Below are 27,894 nucleotides of genomic sequence, written 5' to 3'. Positions count from 1 at the left end.
TGATTGCAGCATCTCGATCTACTAGTGAGTGAATGCTGATTATCACTGAAAATGTTGGATTTACAATTGAAAAAACTCAATTTTGATATAAAAATATTACAAAATTCACAGTGAAACACAAAGTGACTTGTAAACCAGTTTATTTAACTTGTCATTCAAACTCTTTATTTTTCTGGTGATTGACATGAAAACAACTGTATTACTAAAATATACAATCGTTGTTGTTTTGGACTAGACTGCGATCGTGTGTGATATTTTAGAATACAACAAAATACAGTTTGACAGCATCAGAACAATCAACTACAATATCTAGATTGCAATACATCAATCGAGTGATTGTGCATCGTACAACATATGATTACCAAATGAAAACAATATATGTATAAAATGCATAGTTTGATGTGTATATGATGGATATTGTTTATTAAGCAATTGATCATGTCTAGTCAACTGAATGTCTAATAGAAACACAACAGGTATTCAAGTGTTGTGTATTCTCAAGCAATAAGTCGTCACTGCGAGATACAAGTAGTCCATTTTACGTGAATACAGCAGTGACAGAATAGTAATGGTGAATGTCATGTATCGAGATTTAATCCACTTGCATATCAGTTTCGGTTGATTGGCTTGACCCAGTCGTTTAAGTAGCTTCATCTGGTTTAGGTGATCCAACAGTTCGGACCATTTTTGGGAACATGCTGACATATCTACCTTGAATGTCGCCGAAAATCTCGAAAAGTCTGAAAGGAACCATTTTTGGGTCTTTAAAGTGGTCTGATGTTTTCAAAAGTATCTCTCGAATTCCAGGACATTGACGAGTAAACAATTCAGTCTGAATTTTCATCATGGAAGACATCTGATCTTTATATATTTTATCGAGTAGTTTCAAGAGGAAGTTGGCTGATCTCAACTTATTTATAAGCATACGCTGAGCACTCTCCCTTGTATATCCTAGACTTGCCAACTGTTCGTCTGGTTCGTGACCAAGTTGAACCGCATCGAGTTTTACTAAAGATATTCCTCGCCTAGTTTTTTTTATTAGTCCAAGTAGCTTAGTGTTTGACTTTTTTATGATTAAAACCGCTTCATCATAGCTTTCCAACTCGCCAGGCTGGCAGGGACCTTGCACACGCAAGTAGTCCACGAAACAACGGTCATCTGGCGGACTTGGTGGACGTGACTGACCTGATGTAGAGGCAGTAGAACTCTGACAAAAATCATCCAAGCCTGCAAATATTCCAGAAATTAAAAAACTGTATATCAATATAATTGCAATCATTGTTATACTTTCAAGTTTGATGATGTGGTGCAGCTTTATATAGAAATTTATTCATTCGTCAACCTCTTGAACACAAAGGGTGTCTACTATTGCCCTAAGGGATGTTGACACAATTCGTTGGTTGCTTTGACAGTTGTGGGCTTTATGGTTAATCAGACTACCACAAGGTACATGTGACATCAAACTCACCCTTTATCACTACTGTAGTACACTAAACTAGAGTTTCAGGGACCTAGCATATTACACATGTGGTGTTCATATCAGTTGCACCAGACATACACAACCGACTGTAGGGCTAGAAGGGTTAGTTTTAACCCTGACGCTATGTTCGTTTGATCACACATGCTTTGAGTATGCACAGAGTGGTAACTTGTAAGCAGTGATCGCTACTCAAGCAATATATTGGTTTTTTACCAGTATGTTGATTATTCGACCGTTTTCTATCAAGTACCAACCCGTCACTGCTGTATTCACGTAAAATGGACTACTTGTATCTCGCAGTGACGACTTATTGCTTGAGAATACACAACACTTGAATACCTGTTGTGTTTCTATTAGACATTCAGTTGACTAGACACGATCAATTGCTTAATAAACAATATCCATCATATAATACACATCAAACTATGCATTTTATACATATATTGTTTTCATTTGGTAATCATATGTTGTACGATGCACAATCACTCGATTGATGTATTGCAATCTAGATATTGTAGTTGATTGTTATGATACTGTCAAACTGTATTTTGTTGTATTCTAAAATATCACACACGATCGCAGTATAGTCCAAAACAATAACGATTGTATATTTTAGTAATACAGTTGTTTTCATGTCAATCACACAATGTCATCATGTCCGAGTTGTAATTGACACAAGTTCTAATGATATGATATTGACTAGTATTGTAGTGTGAGTATTGGTTCAGTCATACACACATGATCACAAATACCGATAAACCTTGTCAAATAATACAATCAACATAAACTGTCCAGTCAACCAACAGTCATGCCATCAAACTGGTTGTTTATTATACCGATTCCATTATCTCGCGTCACGTTTACATGAATACAGCGATGAAAAAACCAATATATTGCTCTAGTAACGATCACTGCTTACAGGCTACCACTGTGCATACTCAAATCATGTGTGGTTAAACGAACATAGCGTCAGGGTTAAAACTAACCCTTTCAGTCCTACAGTCGATTGTGCATGTCTGATGCAACTGATATGAACACCACATGTGTAATATGCTAGGTCCCTGAAACTCTAGTTTAGTGTACTACAGTAGTGGTAAAGGGTGAGTTTGATGTCACATGTACCTTGTGGTAGTCTGATTAACCATAAAGCCCACAACTGTCAAAGCAACCAACGAATTGTGTCAACATCCCTTAGGGCAATAGTAGACACTCTTTGTGTTCAAGAGGTTGACAAATGGGTATATCTATATATAAAACTGCACATCACTAAACTTGAAAGTATAACGATGATTGCAATTATATTGATATACAGCTTTTTAATTTCTGGAATATTTGCAGGCTTGGATGATTTTTGTCAGAGTTCTACTGCCTCTACATCAGATCAGACACCTTCCACTTCAGGTCAGCGTCAGTCACGCCCACCAACCGGTGCCAAGAAAAATCGTTGCTTCACGAAATACTTGCATATGGAAGGTCCCTGCCATCCTGACGAGCTGGAAAGCTATGATTCAGCGGCTGCAAATATAAAAAAGTCAAACAATAAACTACTTGGACTAATAAAAAGTACCAAGCGAGGAATGTCGATGCTCAAACTCGATCTGATTCAACTTAATTACGAACCAGACGTGCAGTTGGCAAGTCAAGGACATACAAGAGTGAGTGCTCAGGCTATGCTTGTGTATAGGCTGAAATCAGCCAATATGATCTTGAAACTACTTGATGAAATATATAAAGATCAGATGTCTTCCATGATGAGCATTCAGACTCGATTGTTTACTCGTAAATGTCCTGGAATTCGAGAGATACTTTTGAAGACATCAAAGTACTTTAAAGACCCAAAAATGATTCCACTTCGACTTTCTGAGATTTTCGGCGACCCTCAAGGTAGATATGTCAGCATGTTCCCAAAAATGGCCCAAGCTGTTGGGACATCTGGATCAAATGAAGCTACTCAAACGACTGAACCAGATCAATCAACCGAAACTGATATGCAAGTGGATTAAATCTCGATACATGACATTCACCATTACTATTCTGTCACTGCTGTATTCACGTAAAATGGACTACTTGTATCTCGCAGTGACGACTTATTGTTTGAGAATACACAACACTTGAATACTTGTGTTCCTATTAGTCATTCAGTTGACTAGACACGATCAATTGCTTAATAAACAATATCCATCATATAATACACATCAAACTATGTATTTTATACATATATTGTTTTCATTTGGTAATCATATGTTGTACGATGCACAATCACCCGATTGATGTATTGCAATCTAGATATTGTAGTTGACTGTTCTGATGCTATCAAACTGTATTTTGTTGTATTCTAAAATATCACACACGATCGCAGTATAGTCCAAAACAACAACAATTGTACATTTTATTAAAACAGTTGTTTCCATGTCAATCACACAATGTCATCATGTCCGAGTTGTAATTGACACAAGTGCCGATGATATGATATTGACTAGTATTGTAGTGTGAGTATTGATTCAGTCATACACACATGATCACAAATACCAATAAACCTTGTCAAATAATACAATCAACATAAACTGTCCAGTCAACCAACAGTCATGCCATCAAACTGGTTGTTTATTATACCGATTCCATTATTTCGCGTCGCGTTTACATGAATACAGCGATGAAAAAACCAATATATTGCTTGAGTAGCGATCACTGCTTACAGGCTACCACTCTGTGCATATTCAAAGCATGTGTGATCAAACGAACATAGCGTCAGGGTTAAAACTAACCCTTTCAGTCCTACAGTCGATTGTGCATGTCTGATGCAACTGATATGAACCCCACAAGTGTAATATGCTCGACTCCTGAAACTCTAGTTTAGTGTACTACAGTAGTGATAAAGGGTGAGTTTAATGTCACATGTACCTTGTGGTAGTTTGATTAACTATAAAGCTCACAACTGTCAAAGCAACCAACGAATTGTGTCAACATCCCTTAGGGCGATAGTAGACACTCTTTGTGTTCAAGAGGTTGACAAATGAATAAATTTCTATATAAAGCTGCACTGCATCATCAAACTTGAAAGTATAACAATGATTGCAGTTATATTGATATACAGTTTTTTAATTTCTGGAATATTTGCAGGCTTGGATGATCTGTGCCCAAATTCTATTGCCCCTACATCAGATCAGGCACCTTCCACTTCAGGTCAGCGTCAGTCACGTCCACCAACCGGTGCCAAGAAAAATTATTGCTTCACGAAATACTTGCATTTGCAAGGTCCTTGCAGGTCCGGCGAGTTAGAAAGCTATGATGAAGCGATTTCAACTATGAGGGCCGAAAATGAGAGGTTACTTGGACGAATAAAAAAAACGAAGCGAGGAATAATGCTGCTCAAATTCGATCAGATTCAACTTGATCACGAAACAGACGAACAGTTGGCAAGTCTAGGATATACAAGGGAGAGTGTTCAGCGTATGCTTGCAGATAAGTTAAAATCAGCCAATATTCTTTTGAGATTAATCAGTAAGTTGTATAGAAAGCAATTAGATTCCATGATGAAGATTGAGGCTCGATTGTCTACTCGTCAATGTTCTGGAATTCGAAATATACTTTCGAAAACATCAAAGTACTTTAAACTCCCAAAAATGGTTTCTATTGAACTTTTCGATATTTTTGGCGACCCTCAAGGTGGATATGTCAGCATGTTCCCAAAAATGGCCCGAACTGTTGGGATATCTGGATCAAATGAAGCTACCCAAACGACTGAACCAGATCAATCAACCGAAACTGATATACAAGTGGATTAAATCTCGATACATGACATTCACCATTACTATTCTGTCACTGCTGTATTCACGTAAAATGGACTACTTGTATCTCGCAGTGACGACTTATTGCTTGAGAATACACAACACTTGAATACTTGTTGTGTTCCTATTAGTCATTCAGTTGACTAGACACGATCAATTGCTTAATAAACAATATCCATCATATAATACACATCAAACTATGCATTTTATACATATATTGTTTTCATTTGGTAATCATATGTTGTACGATGCACAATCACCCGATTGATGTATTGCAATCTAGATATTGTAGTTGACTGTTCTGATGCTATCAAACTGTATTTTGTTGTATTCTAAAATATCACACACGATCGCAGTATAGTCCAAAACAACAACAATTGTACATTTTAGTAATACAGTTGTTTCCATGTCAATCACACAATGTCATCATGTCCGAGTTGTAATTGACACAAGTTCTAGTGATATGATATTGACTAGTATTGTAGTGTGAGTATTGGTTCAGTCATACAAACATGATCACAAATACCGATAAACCTTGTCAAATAATACAATCAACATAAACTGTACAATCAACCAACAATTACAATGAAATAATAAATTAAATCCAAAAAATGTTTTTCAAATCGAATTAGTTTTTGGCGCAATTTCAAAAGTTTTAAATTCAGATTGTCAATGCTTGAACAAAGTTGTTTAAATTGCAAGCAAATTTCCTGAGGACACCAAGTAAACCCTAAAATGCCAACCAACAAAGTTATCGAAACTATCGACTATTAGAGTTTGTTACCATTGGAATGGCCACTCGCAATGTTGCAGAGTTGTCAAAAGTCTTTTTGGACTTGAAGAGCAAGTATGTTCATCTGTCTTTGAAGGATCACATTTACTTCAAACCATTGCATCAACTGATCTCATACACCAACTGCCATGTTATTAAATAGCTCTGAAGAAACTCGTACTAAAGCTGCTACTGAGCTTTACGAATATGTACGACAGTCTTGGTTTTTTGTAGTATTTCTTATGCGTTTCATAAGTCTGGCTGTTTGACCAGCTGTGCATTTGGCATGCTAAATAAATTATTCATCTAGGCTTTTGCTACGTCACAAGAAGTCACTGGAGAGCAGTTTTCAAAGTTTACCAACGATGTCAATCGAAAGATATTCGAGCTAATTCAAAGTCAGGACATTGATGAAAAGATTGGTGGCATTGCTGCTTTGGGTAAATAATTACATCAAGATACGCTGATGAATTGCATCTAAACGTTCATATTTCAACATCCGGTTGTTCAGGCTAACTGTTTCAAACTACTCGCTAGATAAACTAATCGATCTGGATGGTGGTGAAGAAAACTTGACCAAAGTCACTCGTTTTGCAAACTATTTGCGTATCGTTCTACCAGGGACTGAGCAACGCATCACTGATGCTGCGTGCAATGCTTTAGGTATTTAGATCTTTAATTGGATTTTATACTATGTCGCACTAATGTTTGCTTTAATCCATTCAAGGCCATTTGGCTCAAGTGACGGGCACTCTTGCCACTGAATTTGTCGAGTTTGAAGTGAAGCGCGCACTAGAATGGCTTCAAGGTGCCTATTTTGCTCTGTATAAATCACACCCCAGTATTTCATTTCAACAATTGATAGTGTATACTTTTATAACTGACTGATACAATAGGTGATCGCCACGAAGCTAAACGCTATGCTGCAGTGCTGGTTCTCAAGGAATTGGCGTTGAATGCACCTACTCTCTTGTATGTCTTTATCCCTCAGATTATAGATCTAGTATGGATTGGTCTTCGTGATTCAAAGGTAAAGGCATTTTGGTATGCTTTTGACTATTCAGCATTTTACTCTTGTTTTATTCATCTTTTGCTTTAGGTTTCTATTCGTGAAGGTGCAGCAAGTACTTTGAGTCAATGTTTGGCGCTGGTTCAGATTAGGGAGAATCAAATTAGACGCCAGTGGTATCGACGAATTTTTGAAGAAATGCAAAACGGACTCAAAATGAGCAGCTCTGATGCTATTCATGGATCACTTCTTGCTCTGCGAGAACTTTTAATTCATGCACCAAAGGTACTAAAAAAGTTAATTTGGATTCAATCCAACACGCACTTTGGAATCTAGGATGTCAACTCATGTCAATTTTTGTTATTCCTTTAGTTTGTAGAGGGTCGATACACTGAAGTATGCGAGATTGTATTACGGTATCGAGAGCATAGAGAATCCCTCGTTCGGCAAAGCATCATTACAATCATCCCCGATTTGGCACACTTCAACACTGATCAGTTTGTAAACAACTATCTTGGCATTTCTGTTGGGTATCTTTCAAATCAAACCAAAAGAGAAAAAGAACGTAGCATTGCGTTTTTGGCAATTGGAAGAGTGGGCATGGCTGTTGGCCGAGGAATCATTGAATATCTAGATGCTATTATGGTTAATATTAAAGGTGCGTTAAAGGCACAAAACAAATCTCGTGAAGATGCAGGTTTATTTTACTGCATTAGTTTGCTGGCCATTGCCGTCGGACCAGCACTCACAAAGCACATTCAAGGACTACTGGATTGTATGTTTTCTGGTGAACTTACAGAGCCATTTTGCCAAGCTTTGGTGGATCTATCAACACATATTCCACAACTTCTTCCAGTTATCCAAGAACGGCTATTGAATGTGATTTCTATGACTTTGTGTCATCGACCCTATGTTCATCCTGGTGCTCCAGATGCCTATACAAGTGCGCCATATGGATCATTAGTAATGTGCGATTTACAGCAAACAAGCTTGCAATCACAACAAAATCAACAGGGACACTTTGAGCAATTACCCAATTCCACGGCCATTCTGCTTTCACTTCGCACTCTAGGCACATTTGATTTCAAGGGCCACATGCTGCACGAACTGGTTCGTGAATGTGCATGGCTTTATCTTGAAGAAGATAGTGACGATATTCGCAAAGCAGCCGCGCTTACTTGCTGCCAACTTCTTGCACGAGATAACATCTGTTATCAAACCAGCACACATGCCATGCAGCTTGTAGCCGATGTGCTGGAGAAACTACTTTCAATTGCGATTGCTGATCCTGATCCATCTATTCGACTTGCTGTATTGATGGCTCTAGACGAGAGGTTTGATTTGCATCTTGCTCAGGCAGAAAACATTGAAGCGCTACTGATTGCATTTGGTGACGAAGCCTTTCCCACTCGTGAAGCTGCGTTGCGAATCATTGGAAGATTGGTCATCCATAATCCTGCATGCATCATGCCTTCGTTGCGAAAAATCTTGATTAAATTGCTTACCGAACTCAAGTATGTCAGCGCAAGCAGACAAAAAGAAGAAAGTGCACTTTTGATTGCTAAACTAATTCAATCAGCACCTCAGTTGGTTGAACCATACGTAGATTCGATACTCAAGGTGCTTGTAACCAAGGCAAAATGTAAAGAAACGAGTCCAAGTGTAGTTGCAAAGCTTCTCCGTGCTATTGGAGAGCTGGCACATGTGGCTGGAAACGAGCTGTTGCCATATCTAGATGATCTCATGTCGATTATTCTTGACACCATGCAAGACCAAAGCTCACCTAATAAGAGAGAGGCTGCACTTGAAACCCTGTCAAGTGTAGCTGCAAGTACTGGATGGGTGATTGATCCTTACACAAAATACCCTACGCTATTGACATTGCTGATTCAGATATTGAAAACTGAACCCAACCATAATATTCGAAGACATGCAGTCAAGGCTGTTGGAATTATAGGAGCTTTAGATCCCTATAGATACAAAAACACTTCAGTTACTGGCAATGTTCCTGTCAGTGACGTTGCCGAGGCGTCTGCACTGATGAGCTTGAATCCTACGTCAGATGAGTACTATCCAGCAGTTGCAATTGATGCTCTACTCAAAATCTTGCGCGATCCTTCTTTGAGCGTACACCATACTGCAGCAGTGACAGCCATCATGTTTGTGTTTAAAACACTTAGTCTGAAATGTGTGCCTTTTTTGCCCCAGATTCTTCCATCTATTCTCGGTATTATGCGCACTTGTCCACCCAACATTCTCGAATTTTATTTTCAGCAGCTTGGTGTTCTTGTGACAATTGTTAGGCAGCATATTCGTGGATACATTAACGAATTTATTCAACTCATCCAGGATTTTTGGACTCTGTCTGCCAATATTCAAAGCACAGCCTTGTCTTTAATCGAAGTTGTTTCCACTGCATTGGAGGGCGAGTTTAAAGTATATCTTCCTATTTTGCTACCAATGATGATCCAGATTTTTGATACAGACGTGACAACAAAACGTTTACCTTCGCTTCGACTTATCAAAGCACTATTATTTTTTGGGCCAATTCTTGAAGATTACTTACATCTGGTGATTCCAGCCATCATCAAAGTTGCTGAACGAGCTGACAGTCCAACCGCATTGCGAGAACAAGCAGTGCTTGTTTTGGGACTCATGTCACGCAAGGTCTGTCTTACTGAAGAGTCATCACAGATCCTGCACATGCTTTCACGAAATCTTTTAACAGACTCTGCCACACTCCGTGTAGCTGTGATGGAAACGCTATGTGCGTTGATTTACCAGATTGGTGACGAGTATATTCTCTTCATCCCCATGATCAACAAGTCCATGAGCAAGGCTGGTCTACGACACGAGGCATACGAGTCTTTGATTGCTGCTTTACTGAGTAATACTGGACTGCCGCCGGATTTGGATGCAGCCGCAGATAAACTGTTTGGTCAGACAGATGGACAGGACACACAGTTGTTAGAAGTATCAACAAAAAAGCTACCTGTAAATCAAGCACAGCTTCAAAAAGCTTGGGAAACATCCCAGCGATCTACCCGTGACGATTGGCAAGAATGGATTCGCAGATTCAGTGTTGAGCTACTAAAGGAATCACCATCACATGCCCTGCGTGCGTGTGCCGATCTTGCTGGCACATATTATCCGCTTGCTCGTGAACTGTTTAATTCTGCCTTTGTGTCCTGCTGGGGAGAATTGTTTGATCAATATCAAGAGGAATTAGTCAAGTCACTCGAAACTGCTTTGACATCGCCTAATATTCCTCCTGAAACGTTGCAGACTTTGCTGCATTTGGCAGAATTCATGGAACACGATGACAAGGCATTACCCATTGATATCCGAACTCTAGCATTCCATGCCACAAAATGTCATGCTTATGCAAAAGCTTTGCATTATAAAGAACTTGAGTACATGTCTGACTCTGCTGAAACGAACGCTGATGCGCTGATTACCATCAACCATCAATTGCAGCAAATGGATTCAGCTTTTGGTGTTATTGCCCACACCCGACAGTTTAAAAATGCTGATTTAAAGGTAGAGTGGCTTGAAAAGCTAAACCGGTGGGATGCCAGTTTGGCAATTTACAACCAGAGACTCGAAAGCGATCCAAATGATGTTGAAGCATTACTGGGTCGTATGCGTTGCTTGCACAATCTGGGAGAATGGGAAACTCTTGCCGATCTTGCTCAAGAAAGATGGGGACTTGCTGAATTCGACACACGAAAAATCATGGCACCTTTATCAGCAGCAGCAGCTTGGGGACTAAATCATTGGGGATTGATGGACGAGTATGTAGCATTGATGAAACAAGAGTCTCCTGACTCGGCCTTTTTTAGAGCAATTGTTGCTATTCATCGAAACAATTTCATTGAAGCTCAGAAACTGATTGAAGTTACGCGAGAGCTGTTGGATACTGAATTGACTGCACTTATTGGCGAGAGCTACAGCCGTGCGTATAATATTGTTGTGCGAATACAGATGCTGACTGAGCTCGAGGAAATTATTCAGTATAAACAGTCATTTGAACACCCTGAGCACCAAATATTTATTCGTCGTATCTGGACCAAGCGAATCTATGGATGCCAAAACAGTGTGGAAGTTTGGCAACGAATTCTTCGTGTGCGCGCACTTGTTGTTCCGCCAAAGGACGATATAGGAATTTGGGTCAAGTTTGCAAATTTGTGTCGCAAGAGTGGCAGAATGAATTTGTCACAGAAAACTCTATCCCGATTGCTGGTTGTGCCAAGTTCAGATTTTATGTTTACCTCGTTTGAAGAGAATCATCCTGCAGTGATCTACGCATGCATGAAGCATTTATGGGCAACCGGGAAACGAACTCAAGCATTTAATCAAATGAAGGATTTTGCCAACTCACTGGTGCTCAAGCTTGGAAGCGATGCTCGTGAGGAAAAAGCCACATATATGGATTTTAATCGGCCAGATAACCCACCCTCACCCATGTCTTCTCAGGTTGCACGGTGCTTTCTTAAACTTGGCGACTGGCAAATGGCACTCAACAATCCTCTTGATGAACCAAGCATATCCGAAATTATACGATCCTATCTTGCAGCAACGCAATGCGATGGTACTTGGTACAAGGGATGGCACGCATGGGCTCTTGCTCACGTCAAAGTCTTGCAGTATTATGAAACCACCAACGCAGAGGTTTCTCATGAAGTTTTCCTTTCACACGTTATTCCAGGTATTTATGGGTTTTTTAAATCTATTTCCATTTCAAAGGGCAATTCACTGCAAGATACCCTGCGGCTGTTGACCATGTGGTTCAAGTACGGCTATCTTCCAGAAGCACAGCATACAATTAGCAATGGCACACTCACTGTGACGATTGATACGTGGTTGCAAGTCATTCCCCAGTTGATTGCACGTATTCATGTCACAAATCCTCAAGTACGGAGACTGATTCATAGTCTGTTGGCAGATGTTGGAAAACAGCATCCACAGGCAATTGTCTATTCGCTAACGGTTGCGTCCAAATCACATAGCATCAATCGACGCAAATCAGCACTGGTGATTCTTGACAAAATGCGAGCACATTCAGCCAACTTGGTAGACCAAGCTTTGCTGGTTAGTCAAGAACTCATTCGTGTAGCGATTTTGTGGCATGAAATGTGGCATGAAGGACTTGAAGACTCTTCGAGGTTGTATTTTGGGGAGCACAATATTGAGGGAATGTTTACTACACTTGAACCTTTACACCAAATGCTAGAGCGGGGACCAGAAACATCTCGCGAGGTTTCGTTTATGCAAGCATTTGGTCGTGATTTGGCCGAGGCTTATGACTGGTGCAAGAAATACAAGCGCACACTCAACGCAGACGATCTCAGTCAGGCGTGGGATTTGTACTACCAAGTATTTAAAAAAATCACAAAGCAATTGCCTCAATTGAGCACGTTGGACTTGCAGCACGTATCGCCAAAACTTCTTGCTGCTAAAAACCTTGATTTGGCGGTTCCTGGATCCTATGTTAGTGGTGAGCCAATTGTTTGTATCAATTCCTTTGCTCCAACCTTGATTGTCATGACCACAAAACAACGTCCGCGTCGGTTAAGTATTCGTAGCAGCGATGGCAAAGAGTGCCAGTTTCTTCTCAAAGGTCACGATGATCTTCGACAGGATGAGCGAGTCATGCAGCTTTTTGGGCTAGTGAATACCCTTCTTTTGAATGATTCGGAAACATTCAAGCGTCGATTGAATATTCGAAGGTATCCAGTTGTTCCGTTGAGTCCCAATTCTGGGTTGATTGGATGGGTACCGCACTCGGATACTCTGCATTCCTTGATCAGAGACTATCGTGACAGTCGCAAGATTTTGCTAAATATCGAGCATAGGCTGATGCTTCAGGTAATACAGACTGTACTTTTGAATCTATACATTACTGGCGAGATTCCTATATTTATCTTTGATGCTTTAAATTAGATGGCGCCCGACTATGACTTTTTGTCGCTGTTGCAAAAAGTAGAAGTGTTTGAGTATGCGTTGGAAAACACAACTGGTCAAGATTTGTACAAAGTTCTTTGGCTGAAATCCAAAAATTCTGAAGTATGGCTTGATAGACGAACCAACTACACTCGCTCACTTGCACTCATGTCTATGGTTGGATACATTCTTGGTTTGGGTGATCGTCATCCATCCAATTTGATGCTTGACCGATACACTGGTCAAGTGATTCACATTGATTTTGGAGATTGTTTTGAAGTTGCCATCAATCGAGATAGATATCCTGAACGCATTCCGTTCCGTTTGACTCGGATGCTTATCAACGCGATGGAGGTCAGTGGCATTGATGGGAATTACCGGATTGCTTGTGAACATGTCATGCGTGTTCTTCGTGACAATATGGATAGTTTAATGGCTGTGCTCGAAGCCTTTATCTACGATCCTTTAATCAACTGGCGATTGATTACTCAAGCAAGTCCCAAAGGAGACGGTGGAACAAAACTCCCTCCGTCTCAATCTACTCACCATTCCCGTATCGAACCTGAACATTTCGATGGCTCAAAACCCGTAACACTCCAAGTACGCAAACTGAATCGCATGGATTTGGAAACGGGATCGCAGGACGATCAAGATATCAATACCGAAGTTGCTAATGCAAAAGCTATGGCTATCATTCAGCGTGTATCAAGTAAATTAACCGGCACGGATTTCAAAACTTTAGACGCTTTAAATGTATCGGATCAAGTGGATCGATTGATTGATCAAGCTACTTCACTGGAAAATTTGTCGGAATGTTTTATCGGGTGGTGTCCATTTTGGTAAAGGGTTTAAACTTGAGCAATGTATTGGACCAGCTCATCACATTATTGCAATAGTGAAAGGCTGCTATGGAATGAAATAGATTTTATTTTTATCAATGCATGTATAAAAAACCAATCGATTGGGTAGATTGTAAAAACAGCAAACAGTTGAGCCATTTATTTCAATTCTACTTGACAATTTAATCTGCGTTTTAGCATGGCGTAAAGAAACCCAAGTTTAACCGCTATTTTGATTTTTTAGCATTCGACTGTTTAGATACATTATCCATCATACATGCTTTGTTTGAGAATTTAACACATAGTGGTAAATCAGAAAAGGGGGTAGAAAACGACTCGAGATAGCTTGGACGAGGAGTAAATTTTTTATCCACAAGTTCAATATGATACGTTTCCAGGATAGTTGGAATGATAGTACGTTTGATCATGGTTTCTGCAATAACATGATCGAACCAAGCATGCTGCGCGTTGTTGAATTGCAGCAGCTTTTGTTGCTGGGTCAGAACCTGGATTTTCTGTTGGTCAAGAAATCGGCTTGCATCAAATGTCTTGGGTGATTCATAGATCTACAAGATACAAGAGTGAGTACCAAGTACAACAATGCTGGTTTCAAGTACACCATTACCTTTTCGTTTAATGCAATCATTGCTGGGGAAGTTGCAACAATATCACAAAAGTAAATGTCGTAATTTCCAATAGGCTGTTTCTTGAATGATCCACGAATTAAAAACAGAGGAGCATACAAACGGCCAACCTCCTTGATAATACTTGTCAAACAAGGCTGGGTAGAAACATTATCCTTGACAGTATCCGACACACTCACGGCTTGAGCATACTCTGTTAAAACCCGAGTTTGGAGAGTGCGATCCTGGATTAGATGGTATAGAGTCCATGCAATGGTTCCAGAAATATCAGAGTGATTGGCAAAAATAAACAAATTAATGTGCGACACGATACCATCGACCGAAAGTTGAGGAGCAGCTTTGGTCAGGATAGAAATGATATCGTAGTAAGATTCATCACTGGGGTTTTCTTTGCGAAATTCTATTTCCTCTTGAATAATAATGCGCAAATCTTGGAACAGCGTTTTGGAAGCACTGGTACCAAATGAAAATGATCGGAAAAACAAAGTGCCAGGACTCATTAGTGTTTTTTCAGTTGTTTGCATAAGTGGGATGATATCATCATCGTTTTCATCCAGTAGCTAGCAATGATAATAATAAGTAAATAGTCTACACAAGTTTATCTCGTCACATTAACTACATACTTTTTGGCCAATAGCAAGACGAGTCAGAAGCCGTAAAGCAATATCAGACGAAAATTTGAATAGATCGACAGATTCCTCATTCTTGATATGGTCCAAACGAGCACGCAGCATTTCGGGAAGATAGCTGTGAATCTGGTCAGTAAAACGGGGTTTTGTCAACACTAGACATCAAATGTTAGCAATGGAAACATGGATTCAAATGCTTGAAAACCGAGCTACTAACCAGACTGAAGATATTGATCCTGGACAATCTTAAGACGACCCGACACAAGAGTCTTTTCAAACTGTAGCTTGAATCCCTGAGCAAACGACATTTTGTCATCTTCAAAAGCTGAAATTAACTTTTGACCTTTGACACCAGCAAACACAGTGAATTCACTAAATCCCAGAGGAATGCTGAACCCTTTCGAGTATTTTTTGCCTTGAGTCATGATAAAATCCAATGGGTTCTATTTTAAAAAATCGTAAATAGCCAGTAATTAGAACATAAGCTTAACATGCCCATGTGGCGCATTGTACAAATCCTACAACTCGACATTCATGCAAATCAGAATTAAGGGTTGGACGCAGTTTTCAACCAAATCGATGCAGGAATGGCGATTTGTCATGGCAGCATGATCGATGCACAACACATTGAAACAACGGAGTGATGAAACCATTCCGTTGTTTTTGTTAAATTCACATGAATCGATCTTGATAGAACGACAATCAGAACATCACTCTTAAAGCTACAACACCAGTCGACTCACTCTACTAAACCATAGTGTCACACCAAACGGAATCCATGAGCTGATGGCAGGCACAAGCTTTCGTTTCTGTCTGTGCGATCCAAACAAGACAAAGACCATACCAATGACAATGGGAATAACAAAAATAACAAGAACCACCCAGAACAGAATCTGAGCATTGATATCGTCCGATTTGCCGAGGTCGTAGAGCATCCCAATCATCTCTCCAGGACCAGCTTGCTTGGGCTCTTTGCGAAACAAATCCTCAAACCCAACATGAATGCCGTTCTCATCTTCTTTAAACATACCCTTTGGGGCCCTACGAATGGCTTCATTGAATTCTGGAGAATCCATTTCTACTTGATTTATAAAACAATTGAAAACAAGATATAAAGTATTGCTCAAGATTAAATATTGAGTTGATTTGTGGTTTTTATAGCAGAATGTTTCAGATTCTTTTATTCATGCCAAGAATTCAATGCCGGAAAAATATAAATTTAAACCGATTTTTCATCGATTTGACCCACAATTGAAACCTATTTCAAGACTTGACAAATGAATGCAAAATAGTATCCAAAATGTTGTTTATTTAAACTATCCAAAATGAAATCACTGCAAAAAATAACATTATTCCCAACAGTGGTATCGTGAATGACTCTGAACATCCAATAGTCGCTGATTGATAATACATTGAAATACCCATTCAAGTGTAACAACGGGTGCATTGGATCGATTTAAAAGAGTCAAGACATCTTCTTGTGTAGGTTTTGACACACATACAATATAATCAATCGGCTGGTCAAGTCGAAAGGCTTGATGCGATACAATATGAGCATCCGCACTTTGTATGATGGATTTGATCTCGGTAGTTTTGGACTTGTCTTTGGAGTAAATGAATAGCTTTATAGACTGAAATACGCCTTTGGGTGAGGGTGCGAGAACACACCAATGTCCCATTTCAAGTGATTCTCCATTCGATAGTCTGTAGTCTGCAAAATCAACCAACGATCCCTAATATTCAAATGCAGCACCAAATCATAAAATAAGCAACTGCATCAAAACTCTTGGCATGACAATTTCAAATGTTAACACTACTTGCTTGATTCATACACGCTTGAACCCACATGGTTGAAACAATGGGTATACCCAATGCAACAGCCATGATAAACTTTTTAGATCGCGTAGGTCGTTGAGCAACGAGAACGACAGCAGCAGGACATGTCTTGGTTGGCTGATGACCATCAAAAAGTGTACTGAAATCATCATATACCAATCCACCAGCCTTTTGTAACTCGAATATAATAGATTCTTTTCGATCTATACAAAGAATATCGTGACTAGCAGCATGATGTCGTTGGTGTAGATCCACATCAGTTGTGAATCCTGATACACTGCTAGCAAAACTAGTGCAAACCTGATGATGTCCATCAGGATTGGTAGTGGCATTGGATCGCACTGTAAAAGTTGAAGCAGTATGCAATCGTGAAAAAGAAACCAAAAATCCAAACCCTGCAAACATATTATGCTCAAAATTCAACTGTTCGCTCATTGACTCCACCTTACAAGCATCCTTGACAACTTCTCGTGTATCAAATAAGTTGGGTAAACCCCCATTAACCTCTCTTTTGCAAGCATTCTTGGCAATCAACATAGCGGTAGTGGTCATTGTATTCAACGGTACACACTTTGCCTCGTGCTTGGCATCAAGTGAGATCTTGTAAGTCTTGAACGGATCCACAATCTGGCATACTCGTGCAACTTTCAATCGCAGTTCACCTTTTTTCCCAACAGTATGACACGCATCTCCAATAGCAATATCCAACGGTCTCAACCGATCAATATCTAGCAACTCAGTAGATGCGTCTTTGAGATAGAGAATCATGTATCGGTTGCTTTTTCCAAGTCGTTCATTGATCATGGCAGGATAGTATACATCGTTCCATAATGCCCATACATGATCACCACGTTGGTATTGTAAAAAAAGATACGATTGGTCTTGAAGGTAAAATTGTAATTGACGTTGAGGAGTTGAAGTAGAATTTGGAAAAGGCATTCGGGGTGAAACATAGCAAGACTTTTTTGATGCTCGTTGTTTAGGAGTGCATCGAGATGATGCTTTAAATGGAGTGGTATCCACGGATGAATCATGTGCGGCAATAGTCACCTTGCGACGCTTGGATCTAAGTTTGCGTAGTTCTTGACAAACATCAGTGCCAGTATCTGCGCCATGATCAAGCGAAGCATCCGTCTCGGTAGATTCAAACTCCAACAAATCTTGCTTTTTGATCATGGTTTTGTTGCAAGTAGTTTGATCAGATTGCACAGATTTGATTGGCTGATTTGACACAGGCATTAATGCAGTGTCAGCAACAAAACCAATGCCAGTATTCGTTTCTAAACCAGATGTGTCCATTGCGCAAGTGTTTATCTCGTTTAAAGTACAGCGCATTTTACAGTCGTCGCATAAATAATTGGTTTCATTCAATCCTTTACGTTGGCATGTAGTGGCTGTAGCTTCACACTGTGTACATGTATATAGCACATCCTGAGTTGTTGCATTTGCTTTATCGCCATTATTCAGGTGATTTCCATGCATCTGAAAAGCTTGTTTCTTACGAGAAAATATAGTACTTTTGGTCGTGCAATCAACAGATACATTTTGCGTGCATCCTGCATCATTTTTGATTTCTCTCGCTCCGTCATCTGGTTTTTGTGCATGATCCGTTTTTCCAAATGGTATAGGCAAAGGACATGGTAGTTCAGACTCTGGCATCTTTAGTTTGATAGGCTGCACTTGATCAGAAGCAATGTTAGAGCGGCCACGTAGTCGTTGTGACTTTCTTGTTGGTACTTGAATAGACTTTAAAGCAGGCACGATATCGTGTGAAATATCAGCAATAGTAACATCACTACCCAGCAATGCAATCATAGTTTCTGCACATTCAGTGGAATAGGATATCTTTTCAGTTGCGTTGTTGTCCATAACTACTGGATCATTGCTCGACTCAAAATTTGAACCAGTTTCATGCGCACTCAACCTTGCCTTGAATGGACTGATGACAATTGGTAATACTGGTTTTATGTCGTGAAGAGCCAAACCCGCTACATCTTTTAATTCGACACGACTTGTAGCTGGCTCTTGCAAGGTTGAAGCATGAAGAAATAAGCTAGGCTGAGCACATGATACAGTTTTGGACGAGTCAAGTATATGTGGTTCATCAACACATTCAGGTGTAGAAATTCGACTTATACGGTATTGATCTGATTCCAAAGCGTGCTGGTTTGGATTAGATGACATGGTACCACTATTTAAACCAAAAGACGTATCATCTGTCTTGATTGAATGAATAAAGGACTCGGTGGTCGTTAATGAAAGTTGCTTGTTCAAAGTGTTTTGGTGTAGAGTAAGTCGGAGCTCACCAATGTCATCATCATTCTCGTCTAAACACGGTAGATTGGTATCAAATGAACCCAACGGTTGGGTATCTGCAATTTCCTGGGATATGCCAGTCATTGGCTGTGAGCACGACAGGTATCCATAATGCCTTGATTGAGAATCCAAGCATCCCAGTCCAAAAGATTGACTAGATTTTCGCTGTGCATTAGTATGCTGGGGAGATTTAAATACAGTGTTTGTTTTCTCTCGCTGATTCTCAATGCCTTGTGTAACATCTCTATCTACAGATTGGCGTCTTGTAGTAACTGTTGGACTATTAAGAGGCAAGATATTTTCTTCTCGAGCAGTTTTGAGTAATCGCCGCTGCGAGAGAGTAGTTGACGCCATCAAAGTTTTTTGCGATTGCAGTAATGAAGCAGTTTCCAACTCAGATACACCCCTAACACTAGATTTACCATCGATGCAGATCTCGATGAGTGGTGATGGTGAAATGATATTGAGCGACTGATCCAGCGTATGCCGTGGTAAATATGAGCCAGTCATGGATTGAAGCTCATGAATGGCTTCTGGTGCAAGAGAGTCACCTGTGATTGACGTGGCATCCAGAGAACATGCAGTATGCAGATCGTCGGTTTCGACAGATGAGCAAGTGGATACTACGTGTGCTTCCAACATAATGTCATGTAAAGATATTGGTTCAGCAGGCGGTTGCCGTAATGCATCTATATCAGCTAGTTGTGATTCAGTATCTAGCGAAAATGGGATATCTAACGGTTGCGTTTGCATTTGACTCCATTCCAATGTTGCCGAGGGTTGCGTGTCTGGAATCAAAGTGACATAATCCACTGCAAGATTAGCATTTTCTAGCGAATTAAGCGAGGATTCGTTTGGAATATGAATTTGGCCCAATGGCATGGAATTGTTTGATAGAGAACATTCAACATATTCTATAGTACTCTGTGTAGATTCCATGAATGTTTCCATGTTGCTGGTATTGGAAGAATCTGGCAATTGGTTGAAATGTTAGTTGTATAGAATTGATAATAAACAGATATATTGTATACACACCTAATTCAGCGTTTGGGTGATTAGTGGAAATGGGATTATCGATAGGTGCTGTTGCCAATGGCGATTGCGTCCGAAAACAAGCGGTTGAAGGCGATACAGCCCTATTAGAGCGTTCCTGTGTTGAAATAAACAGTGATGGACTAGTCGCTTCACATGACACAAGAACTGGACTAAGAGCAACAAGAACACTACTTTGACTATCGTCTGCACTATTAAGAGTGTCTTGAGAAAGTAGATCTTGATGCAATAATGATAATTGCTCGCCAGCCTGTAGTGTATGCGGAATGCGATCATGCTGTTGTTGCTGTGATAAACTAGAAGATGAATTCAAATCCCTCTCTGTTGATAAAGACAAACATGGTTTAGTTTGAATGGTATTAGTAGCAGAGTCTAGTTTAACAGTAGGTTGATATGTAGCATTGTGTTGAGTAGTAATTGACGAAACAGCAGTTTTCAATGGCTGTTGTGTATGATGATGCTGATTCAATGGCAAACGTTTTGATTGTCTAGTAGCAGTACAGTTTGTAGTATTTATTCTTTTTGTTCCATCAGTGTCTTGGATATTCCTCATGTCTTGAATTACTGTTGTATTCACGTAGAATATTAAATAAAAAAGTTGATAATAAATAGTCGTGAAATGATTGATTTTACTGGCCAGAATTTGTTGATAATTGACATGAAACAATTGCATTTTTCGAATGTTGAATTAAGACGCGAATAAATCTGATATTCTACAAATAACCACTTCAAGCCAGTTCATCCCAACAAGTCTGCTTTCAAACTTGGTGATTGTACAATGGTTACTAAAAGTGTCGCTATGATTGTGTACCAATGACGACAATGTGTTTGGAAAGCGAATCAAATATTCAACGACTTTATTTCAAAGCAAAAGTGACGGTTAATGCAAGATGAAGTGTTTCGTTTTGCGTAAACGACTGTAGCAAGACTCTCACTTTTTCCCCTTCTTCTTTTCGACACCACCCTCTCCTCCTTCAAGGATGTCAGAGATCAAAGTGCACTTGATCATACCCTTGTGCTTGATGCTTTTTCGCTTATCGGAGAGTTTATCAGAGTTGCGCATATCAGATGTAACAATATAGGCGTTTCCAGAGACCAGATCGTTGCCAATCAAAAGCTTAGGGTCCAAGGTGCCAATCAGAGATCCTACCTTCTTGCCTTCAACTAGGAATACTTTGTATACCTCTTTGCCATCTAATAAGAATTGATGAGACAATGCAATGACAAGTAAATCTGGGGACATGCCAGATGATTCATCTTACCGTTTGAGGACTTGCGGGCCACAACAACACTACCATTGTGGACCAGATCCTTTTGGTCTGGAGTAAGGTATTCATCCAGCTCAAACACTTCAATTTCAGTAGGAGGCATAGACTGGGCTAGCAGTTGAAGACCAAGTTGAGAGATCATATTTGATTGTGGGATATTTCAGTAGTATAGAGGTTTATGAACAGTAGTATTCTGAAGAGCTGGGTTAGTTTAACTGATCAGGTTGAGACAAAGTGATAAACCAGGGGTTTATGAAGACAATATGGCTAGAACATGGACGGGTGATGTTTGGTGAAGGAAGGATGTGCACTGATCAAGAGTAAACCAAAAACACTTACTGTCAGAATAGAACAAGTCGAAGCAATGGATTCAGTGCAAAGTGGAGAGTTTAATGTTCTTTTTAAGCTTCTTGACGGGGCAATGGCTTATTACGCGAGTGAATCAACACAGGATTGTGCAGACAAATAAGTGCGGAAATAGTATTCCGACCCAAGCCAAAATCATACCCACAACAATTCAGTTGAATTAGACATTCCGACTAAACAAGGTCACGCCATGCATTTCTTACAATAAGCTTTATGCTGTTTGTGTAGTTTGTTGGTGGTGAGACAGTCACGCGACTAATTCGATTTATTGCCGCCTTTCGCCTGACCTGAGTGACATCTCATCCACTCAAACCACTGTCCCATGACTATGGCTAGTGTGTAAGCTGTAGTAAGACCATGTGCATTTGGAATAGTTTGCACTCCCTCGAATATGTCAATAGCCTTATGACTGTGCCACACCATTGCGGGGATCCGATGCTTTCGTAGTAAACTTCAAGCTGCTTGATAACTACAGTAATCTTATGTCGATCCAAGGGGTATTCAAGCCATCCCATATATCTTTAGACTAGAATTCCTATGCTTTCGTATACTATTGTCAAAAATAGATATACTATACCCTGTTGACTGCATAAAAATAAGCCTCATTTTAGCAGCTTAGCCAGTCTATATGTATCTCTTTACAGCCGTATTCACATAAAATGAAACACTTTTGTATTCATTTTGGTGACCATCTTGATTTTGCTTGGGAATAAACAATAGTTGAATATTTACTGTTTTCTGCTACGAATTGATTGCACTGCTTCAACTCTTGTTCAACTCTTGTTCAATTCTTTCAAACAATATTCATTATATGATGCACACAATATTTCTAAAAGATGCAATACTGGCCAGTAAATTTAGTGAGTTATTCCATGAGGCTGACATCTATACATTCTTTAGTGTTCTGTTTTGCGTAAATACAGTAATAAAAATCAAGTCACGTTTTATTCATACTTTTGAACTGTCATTGCAGTTGAAGAGAAATAAAACGAGATTGTAGGAAACCATTAATGTGTAGTATGTGTTTAAAGATACGTAAAGTTGATTCAACCATTTTTGTGATTGGATTTGGTTTAATGACGCAGTTTTAGAAACTTGAATCATTTATTGTTTGTGTATCAACGACAATCCAACTAGTTGACACAGCCAGTTTGTAGAACTTGTTCTGACAAGAGTTTCAGCATTCCATTTACATTGACTTGAGCAATCGTGTAGTTGAACAAGAATTCACGCTTCTGAAATGCAAGTCTGTTAATGCCTCGAATAGAATCAAATTGGATTAAAATAGAAATATCTTCTTTTACATTCTCATCCTTATAGTCGCCAACTGCAAAGCTCGCACATCATGCCAGTACTACAACAAAGTCCTGTAGATTCTCCCTCTTTGGGACTAAAACGACCAACTGCTTCATCCACTACTGCTTCTGGAAATGACGACGATTTGGAAGATGAGCTTGTTCAGCCATTCGGTTCGTATTTAAACAGTCATTGTAGCTCGCTCTATTCTGGCTCCAAGTTTAAAGGCCAGCAAAAGAGTGGTCGTAATAGTTATGAGGTTTTAGTAGAGTTTCAGGCAAGTCACATTGACTCTACAAACTATCATGATTCAACTATTGTCGGCATGGCGTTCATTTACCATTTGGTCAAGAACCAACTACGCTGAGCATATTGGCTTGATCAGTTTACAGTATATTCTTATTTGAAACTACTGTAGCTTGCAATCCAGCTACATGCATAACTGTCGAATATATTGGTCTAGTGCTATTCCGACTTTGGATTGAGCTTTTCATCCACAATTCATCTTGGTCCTTTTTACTACTGACATTTTGCTGGCTTTGAAAGAGACCAATATGAGCTAATCTGTATTCTGCCTTTATCAAATACAACATACTGCTTCATCTACTCATGTTTAGCATGTGGACTTCAAGTCATCGTTTTTGTGCGGATACCTCCATATCAAAGGACTGACAGACGACTGGCCAGACTTGTGCACATTCTTTGACGCTGAAATCATTGGGCCTCGGTATTCGTTTCTTACTAGAAAATGGGATGCGAATGAGAATATTGATCGTCAGCATTGGGTACGATGAACCATTGATTTCTTGATATGCCAACTTACACTGATACGCAGTATAGTATTGACACCAAATCGACTACCCTGTTCTCATTAGATAAAGTTTCCTGCATTCAAGCCATTTGAAAAGATATTCAACGATGATGGATTTAGTCATGATTTTAACCATGATGATCACATCTTCATGAGATGGAAAGAACACTTTTTAGTCCCAGATCATCGCATCAAGTCCATTTCAGGAGCGTCATTTGCAGGCTTCTACTATATCTGTTTCCAAAAATCGACACGGACGATTACAGGGTTATACTTTCATCAACACTCGGAATGGTTCCAGCACTTGCAGTTACACCATATACCCGAAAGGTCGTTTTCAAGTTGAGTTTTATCATTTTACTTGAATATGGATGAAATGGACAACACACTGACTTTTAATGTAATTTTGAACAGCATTCAAACTAAGATAAAGTAATAAGAGTACGCAGTATATGAGTGATCAGCAACATAATATTAAAATAAAAACAAGCACTTGCTGCTGTGTAGATAACTAATGATGGAATATCTGTTGCGCTTTCTACTAGAAATGGATTTATACAAGCCAGAATAAATCAGAAATTAACATGGCGCTTGCAATCATTCATTTTATTGTCTTGCACCATCACTCGTCCAATATCATGTTTGAATCAACAGAATTCATGAGACTGTCCATGTACTTGAGTGTGTATTCTAATACATGACTCTTTTTAAGCAACTCATTGGCGTGCACAAAATGTCGCTCGTTATAAGGCAACAAACCCTCTAGAATTTCCTTGGCTTTAGGAAGTTCAATTAGCACACTTGGATTATATCCTTTAAGAATGAGATACAGCAATGCCTGTGTGACCTGAACATGCTTGGAATGTGTGTTCCAGTCTCGAATGTACAACAAAAGCTGCTCCAACTATGTTTCCATTGGCATACAGTATGTGTTAGCCATTCTATACATTTCTAAAGGATGAATTGAAATATAATTTAAACATACAGTTTCGGATGGAAGATTTTGAATCAGTGCATCCAACGATTTAGATCCCGTCACGCTCGTCACGTCCAAATCAGTATCCACTCTTTCAGCATCTGTTGATTCTGTCGATGAAACAGTGGCTGCCTTGCGCACATCGGATAAAATGGTAAGAATACGGTAAGGTTGGTCCAACTGCATTGCAAGCAACACCGCACTTTTGTAATCCTTACGCAATAGTAGCAACGATAGATCCTGCTCTCTATCAACACAGATCGCAACCATTTAAACCAGTTGGGTCAATACATTACATTACTTTTTAAATCATTCAATACTATTTGGTAGGGTAGGTGATGACGTACTTGATGATTCGCTCCACCGACTTTTGAGCTTCTTCCTTCTTTTCCTCAGCAGTAACATCTTTCCAAATGGTTATGGTCGAGTCTGAAGATCCGGAAAGTACATGCTGCTCACTGCGATCCACAGCCAACCCCCAGATTCTATCATTATGGTTATCCAAAGTTGCAACACACTCATTGTCTTTGATGGTCCACAGCTTTACCAATCCATCTGAGCCTGTCGATACAAGCTGCATACCAGCAGTAAGAAAAGATACATTCAACACCGTGTTCAAATGTCCTTCAAAAGTCTAGAATAAAAACTCGAATCAGTAACAATCATTTGTCAACCAGTTTTTAAAATAAAATATGTACCCTGATACACGTAAAGTCGTTAATGTTCCACAGCTTAATAGTCTTGTCTGTAGATGCAGTTGCGACAATCTGGTCAATTGGAGAAAACTTGACACACCAGATGCCTCGTTTATGACCCTTGAATGTGCCAACAAGTGCCCCATCGGCAACAGACCACATCTATCATACAAATAGATTTTACACATGAATTAAAAATATCCGTATTAGCCATCTCAATTAACATGACATTACCTTGGCTGTACGATCTAATGCACCAGACACAAACAGCTTGTTGTTGGGAGCAACAGCAATGCTCTGAATATCCTTGTCATGCGCTTGAAAGGTATACTTGGCCTTGAATTTAGTCTCGCTATTGCCACACTTTGCAATATCACCAATTTCCCACATTTTGATGGTACGATCTTGGCTACCAGTGATAATAAATTGACCAGCAGATGACATGTTGGAACATGGAGCAGCCACTGCAGTCACAGAATCCGTGTGTCCTATGCAAGTGCCCAAATGAACATATCTCATATCTGGATCCGCTGTTGGATTGACGCTCCATAGCATTGCTGTATGGTCCTTTGATCCAGATGCCATCAGTTTACCGTTTGAAAAAGGTACAACGCAAAGAACAATATCACTGTGTCCAAAAACAATATCACAGTCTCGCTTCTCAATGTCATAAATACGAATCTGCTCGGTGTTGGTCACCACGGCCAAATGGCTTTCGGTTTCTCCAACAAAACATATGTCAAGAACTTCCTCATTGTACCCTGCAATCTGGCGTGTTCGTTTTAAACTGTTGACATCATAAAACAATATGTTTTGATCACTTGTGACTGCAACGATGGTTTGGGTAGATTCTGACCATATCATTCCAGAAATCTGATGATGCGAGTTGATGTCCTTTTCTTGAGCCAGTATCAGCTCTCCCGTCTCCATATCCCATAAACGAACGATCCCTTTATCGCCACCAGTACAAATGACATGAGTGTTGTTATGGTTGACAATGGAAAGTGCTTCGATGGATTCAAAAATAGGAATGGTTTTTGTGAGCTCCAAGGCTTTTAGATTCCACTTGTTGATCACTTTATCTCTGGATCCACTAAACAGAAACTCGCCGTCTGGAGAAAAATCAAGACCGCGGATAACACTGACATGACTTGTAAGTGCTGCAATGCATCTAAATGATAGGGTTAGCGAGTTGATTCTGACACAATCACTTCATCAGTTTTATGGATGCTGCATGGCAAGACAATGGCTTACAGTCTGGAATTGAGATCCCACAAACAGATCTTGCAGTCATCACTTCCTGAAACCAGCAACAGATTTTTGGGATTTGGATGAAACTTGACAACAGACACGATACCTCCATGGCCTTTGAAGTTGTGGGTGCAATATCCTCTGTCCACATCCCATACCTTGACTGTGCTGTCAGCTGAACCCGTGGATACAAGAGTAGAAGTGGAGTCAACATCCATGGCAAGCACCGGTGCTTCATGAGCCTATTCTCAATCCATAAAAATAAAATTCAGATTGCTGAACTCGGTCAATTTACAAATTTTAACCCATTAAACTGGCAAGTTCACCTGCCTTGAAACTTTTTATCATCTCGCCAGTGACTGTATCAAAAACTTTAAGAAGCAAACTTTGGTATGCAATCACAATATGTGTTCCATCTGGTTTTAGAGCAAAGCTAGTCACTGTATCCGTTGCCTAATGCATTTCAACCATTCAACAGTCAGTGCCCACACTTGACTAGACATTGAATGGCCAACACCATTGTTGAACCCATGACAAACAGATCCTCTGCCATTTCAAATAGCACTAAATCATTGAGATGGCGATGGATATTTCCAAATCAATTCAACCTACTCCTTGAATGCGTAACTTTTGTACACCTGAATCCAAATCCGTCACTACAACATCATCACCAAACATAGTAAACAGCTGGCTCGAATCTGCTGAAAGCGATGCCTTTCCACCAGTAAAGATGGATTCAATCGTTCCATCGACTTTGAAGCTATCAAAAGCAGTTGTATAAATTAAAGTTGACAATCAGAAAAATATCAGGCATCTACTACACTACACCAAACTTAACCCTATGCAACAAAGTACCTTGTCTTTAATTCAAGCGATTGTGATGCCATGTGCAATTGAAACTTTGCAACTGATTAAAAATATT

The 27,894-nt window shown here is 39.6% G+C and overlaps 9 protein-coding genes across 9 annotated transcripts; 4 read left to right on the top strand and 5 right to left on the bottom strand.

The window, feature by feature from the left end:
• Positions 1-640: 640 nt before the first annotated feature.
• BATDEDRAFT_92301 (uncharacterized protein) lies at positions 641-1,279 on the bottom strand (the record flags this gene model as incomplete). The annotated part of the gene is made up of 1 exon (XM_006682437.1): positions 641-1,279. One exon carries the CDS (start codon positions 1,277-1,279, stop codon positions 641-643), a length of 639 nt encoding a protein of 212 aa, XP_006682500.1.
• Positions 1,280-2,766: 1,487 nt separating this feature from the next.
• BATDEDRAFT_28146 (uncharacterized protein) lies at positions 2,767-3,483 on the top strand (the record flags this gene model as incomplete). Its single annotated transcript, XM_006682357.1, has 1 exon — positions 2,767-3,483. The coding sequence occupies one exon, from the start codon at positions 2,767-2,769 to the stop codon at positions 3,481-3,483; it is 717 nt and encodes a 238-aa protein (XP_006682420.1).
• A 1,065-nt stretch (positions 3,484-4,548) lies between these two features.
• On the top strand, positions 4,549-5,265 carry BATDEDRAFT_28145 (uncharacterized protein; the record flags this gene model as incomplete). The annotated part of the gene is made up of 1 exon (XM_006682356.1): positions 4,549-5,265. The coding sequence occupies one exon, from the start codon at positions 4,549-4,551 to the stop codon at positions 5,263-5,265; it is 717 nt and encodes a 238-aa protein (XP_006682419.1).
• A 924-nt stretch (positions 5,266-6,189) lies between these two features.
• Positions 6,190-13,925, top strand: BATDEDRAFT_20976 (uncharacterized protein; the record flags this gene model as incomplete). The annotated part of the gene is made up of 8 exons (XM_006682312.1): positions 6,190-6,249; positions 6,351-6,480; positions 6,578-6,703; positions 6,768-6,848; positions 6,937-7,070; positions 7,140-7,334; positions 7,422-12,917; positions 12,993-13,925. 8 exons carry the CDS (start codon positions 6,190-6,192, stop codon positions 13,833-13,835), a joined length of 7,065 nt encoding a protein of 2,354 aa, XP_006682375.1. The 3' UTR covers positions 13,836-13,925.
• Positions 13,926-13,960: 35 nt separating this feature from the next.
• Positions 13,961-16,180, bottom strand: BATDEDRAFT_92191 (uncharacterized protein; the record flags this gene model as incomplete). Its single annotated transcript, XM_006682436.1, has 5 exons — positions 13,961-14,397; positions 14,457-15,035; positions 15,099-15,259; positions 15,322-15,547; positions 15,848-16,180. The coding sequence occupies 5 exons, from the start codon at positions 16,178-16,180 to the stop codon at positions 14,059-14,061; spliced, it is 1,638 nt and encodes a 545-aa protein (XP_006682499.1). The 3' UTR covers positions 13,961-14,058.
• A 273-nt stretch (positions 16,181-16,453) lies between these two features.
• On the bottom strand, positions 16,454-20,862 carry BATDEDRAFT_28142 (uncharacterized protein; the record flags this gene model as incomplete). The annotated part of the gene is made up of 3 exons (XM_006682355.1): positions 16,454-16,837; positions 16,917-20,227; positions 20,292-20,862. 3 exons carry the CDS (start codon positions 20,860-20,862, stop codon positions 16,454-16,456), a joined length of 4,266 nt encoding a protein of 1,421 aa, XP_006682418.1.
• Positions 20,863-21,133: 271 nt separating this feature from the next.
• Positions 21,134-22,038, bottom strand: BATDEDRAFT_36176 (uncharacterized protein). The gene is made up of 3 exons (XM_006682399.1): positions 21,917-22,038; positions 21,572-21,770; positions 21,134-21,503 (listed from the first exon to the last, which is right to left on the bottom strand). Exons 2-3 carry the CDS (start codon positions 21,717-21,719, stop codon positions 21,241-21,243), a joined length of 411 nt encoding a protein of 136 aa, XP_006682462.1. The 5' UTR covers positions 21,720-21,770; positions 21,917-22,038; the 3' UTR covers positions 21,134-21,240.
• Positions 22,039-23,859: 1,821 nt separating this feature from the next.
• On the top strand, positions 23,860-24,339 carry BATDEDRAFT_6166 (uncharacterized protein; the record flags this gene model as incomplete). The annotated part of the gene is made up of 2 exons (XM_006682276.1): positions 23,860-24,024; positions 24,115-24,339. Coding segments are annotated over 2 exons (390 nt in total), but the record flags the coding sequence as incomplete, so codon positions are not given.
• Positions 24,340-24,427: 88 nt separating this feature from the next.
• BATDEDRAFT_92189 (uncharacterized protein) lies at positions 24,428-27,876 on the bottom strand. Its single transcript, XM_006682435.1, has 9 exons — positions 27,828-27,876; positions 27,585-27,732; positions 27,303-27,425; positions 26,976-27,214; positions 25,956-26,892; positions 25,725-25,883; positions 25,374-25,660; positions 25,036-25,273; positions 24,428-24,954 (listed from the first exon to the last, which is right to left on the bottom strand). The coding sequence occupies exons 1-9, from the start codon at positions 27,857-27,859 to the stop codon at positions 24,673-24,675; spliced, it is 2,445 nt and encodes an 814-aa protein (XP_006682498.1). The 5' UTR covers positions 27,860-27,876; the 3' UTR covers positions 24,428-24,672.
• Between the last annotated feature and the right edge of the window lie 18 nt (positions 27,877-27,894).

Source organism: Batrachochytrium dendrobatidis (genome assembly GCF_000203795.2).
Source record: "Batrachochytrium dendrobatidis JAM81 unplaced genomic scaffold BATDEscaffold_16, whole genome shotgun sequence".
Classification (NCBI taxonomy): Eukaryota; Fungi; Chytridiomycota; class Chytridiomycetes; order Rhizophydiales; genus Batrachochytrium; species Batrachochytrium dendrobatidis.
This window is presented reverse-complemented; position numbering and strand designations above follow the sequence as displayed.

What these genes read in the sequence shown, in the direction of transcription:
- BATDEDRAFT_36176 (XM_006682399.1), bottom strand. Translation starts at nt 21,719, where the DNA reads ATGATCTCTCAACTTGGTCTTCAACTGCTAGCCCAGTCTATGCCTCCT. An exon ending in GGCCCGCAAGTCCTCAAACG is followed by an intron (nt 21,504 to 21,571) that starts GTAAGATGAATC and finishes AATTCTTATTAG; the next exon opens with ATGGCAAAGAGGTATACAAA.
- BATDEDRAFT_92189 (XM_006682435.1), bottom strand. Translation starts at nt 27,859, where the DNA reads ATGGCATCACAATCGCTTGAATTAAAGACAAG. An exon ending in TCGCTTGAATTAAAGACAAG is followed by an intron (nt 27,733 to 27,827) that starts GTACTTTGTTGC and finishes TGCTTTTGATAG; the next exon opens with CTTCAAAGTCGATGGAACGA. An exon ending in CATTAGATCGTACAGCCAAG is followed by an intron (nt 25,884 to 25,955) that starts GTAATGTCATGT and finishes TTTGTATGATAG; the next exon opens with ATGTGGTCTGTTGCCGATGG.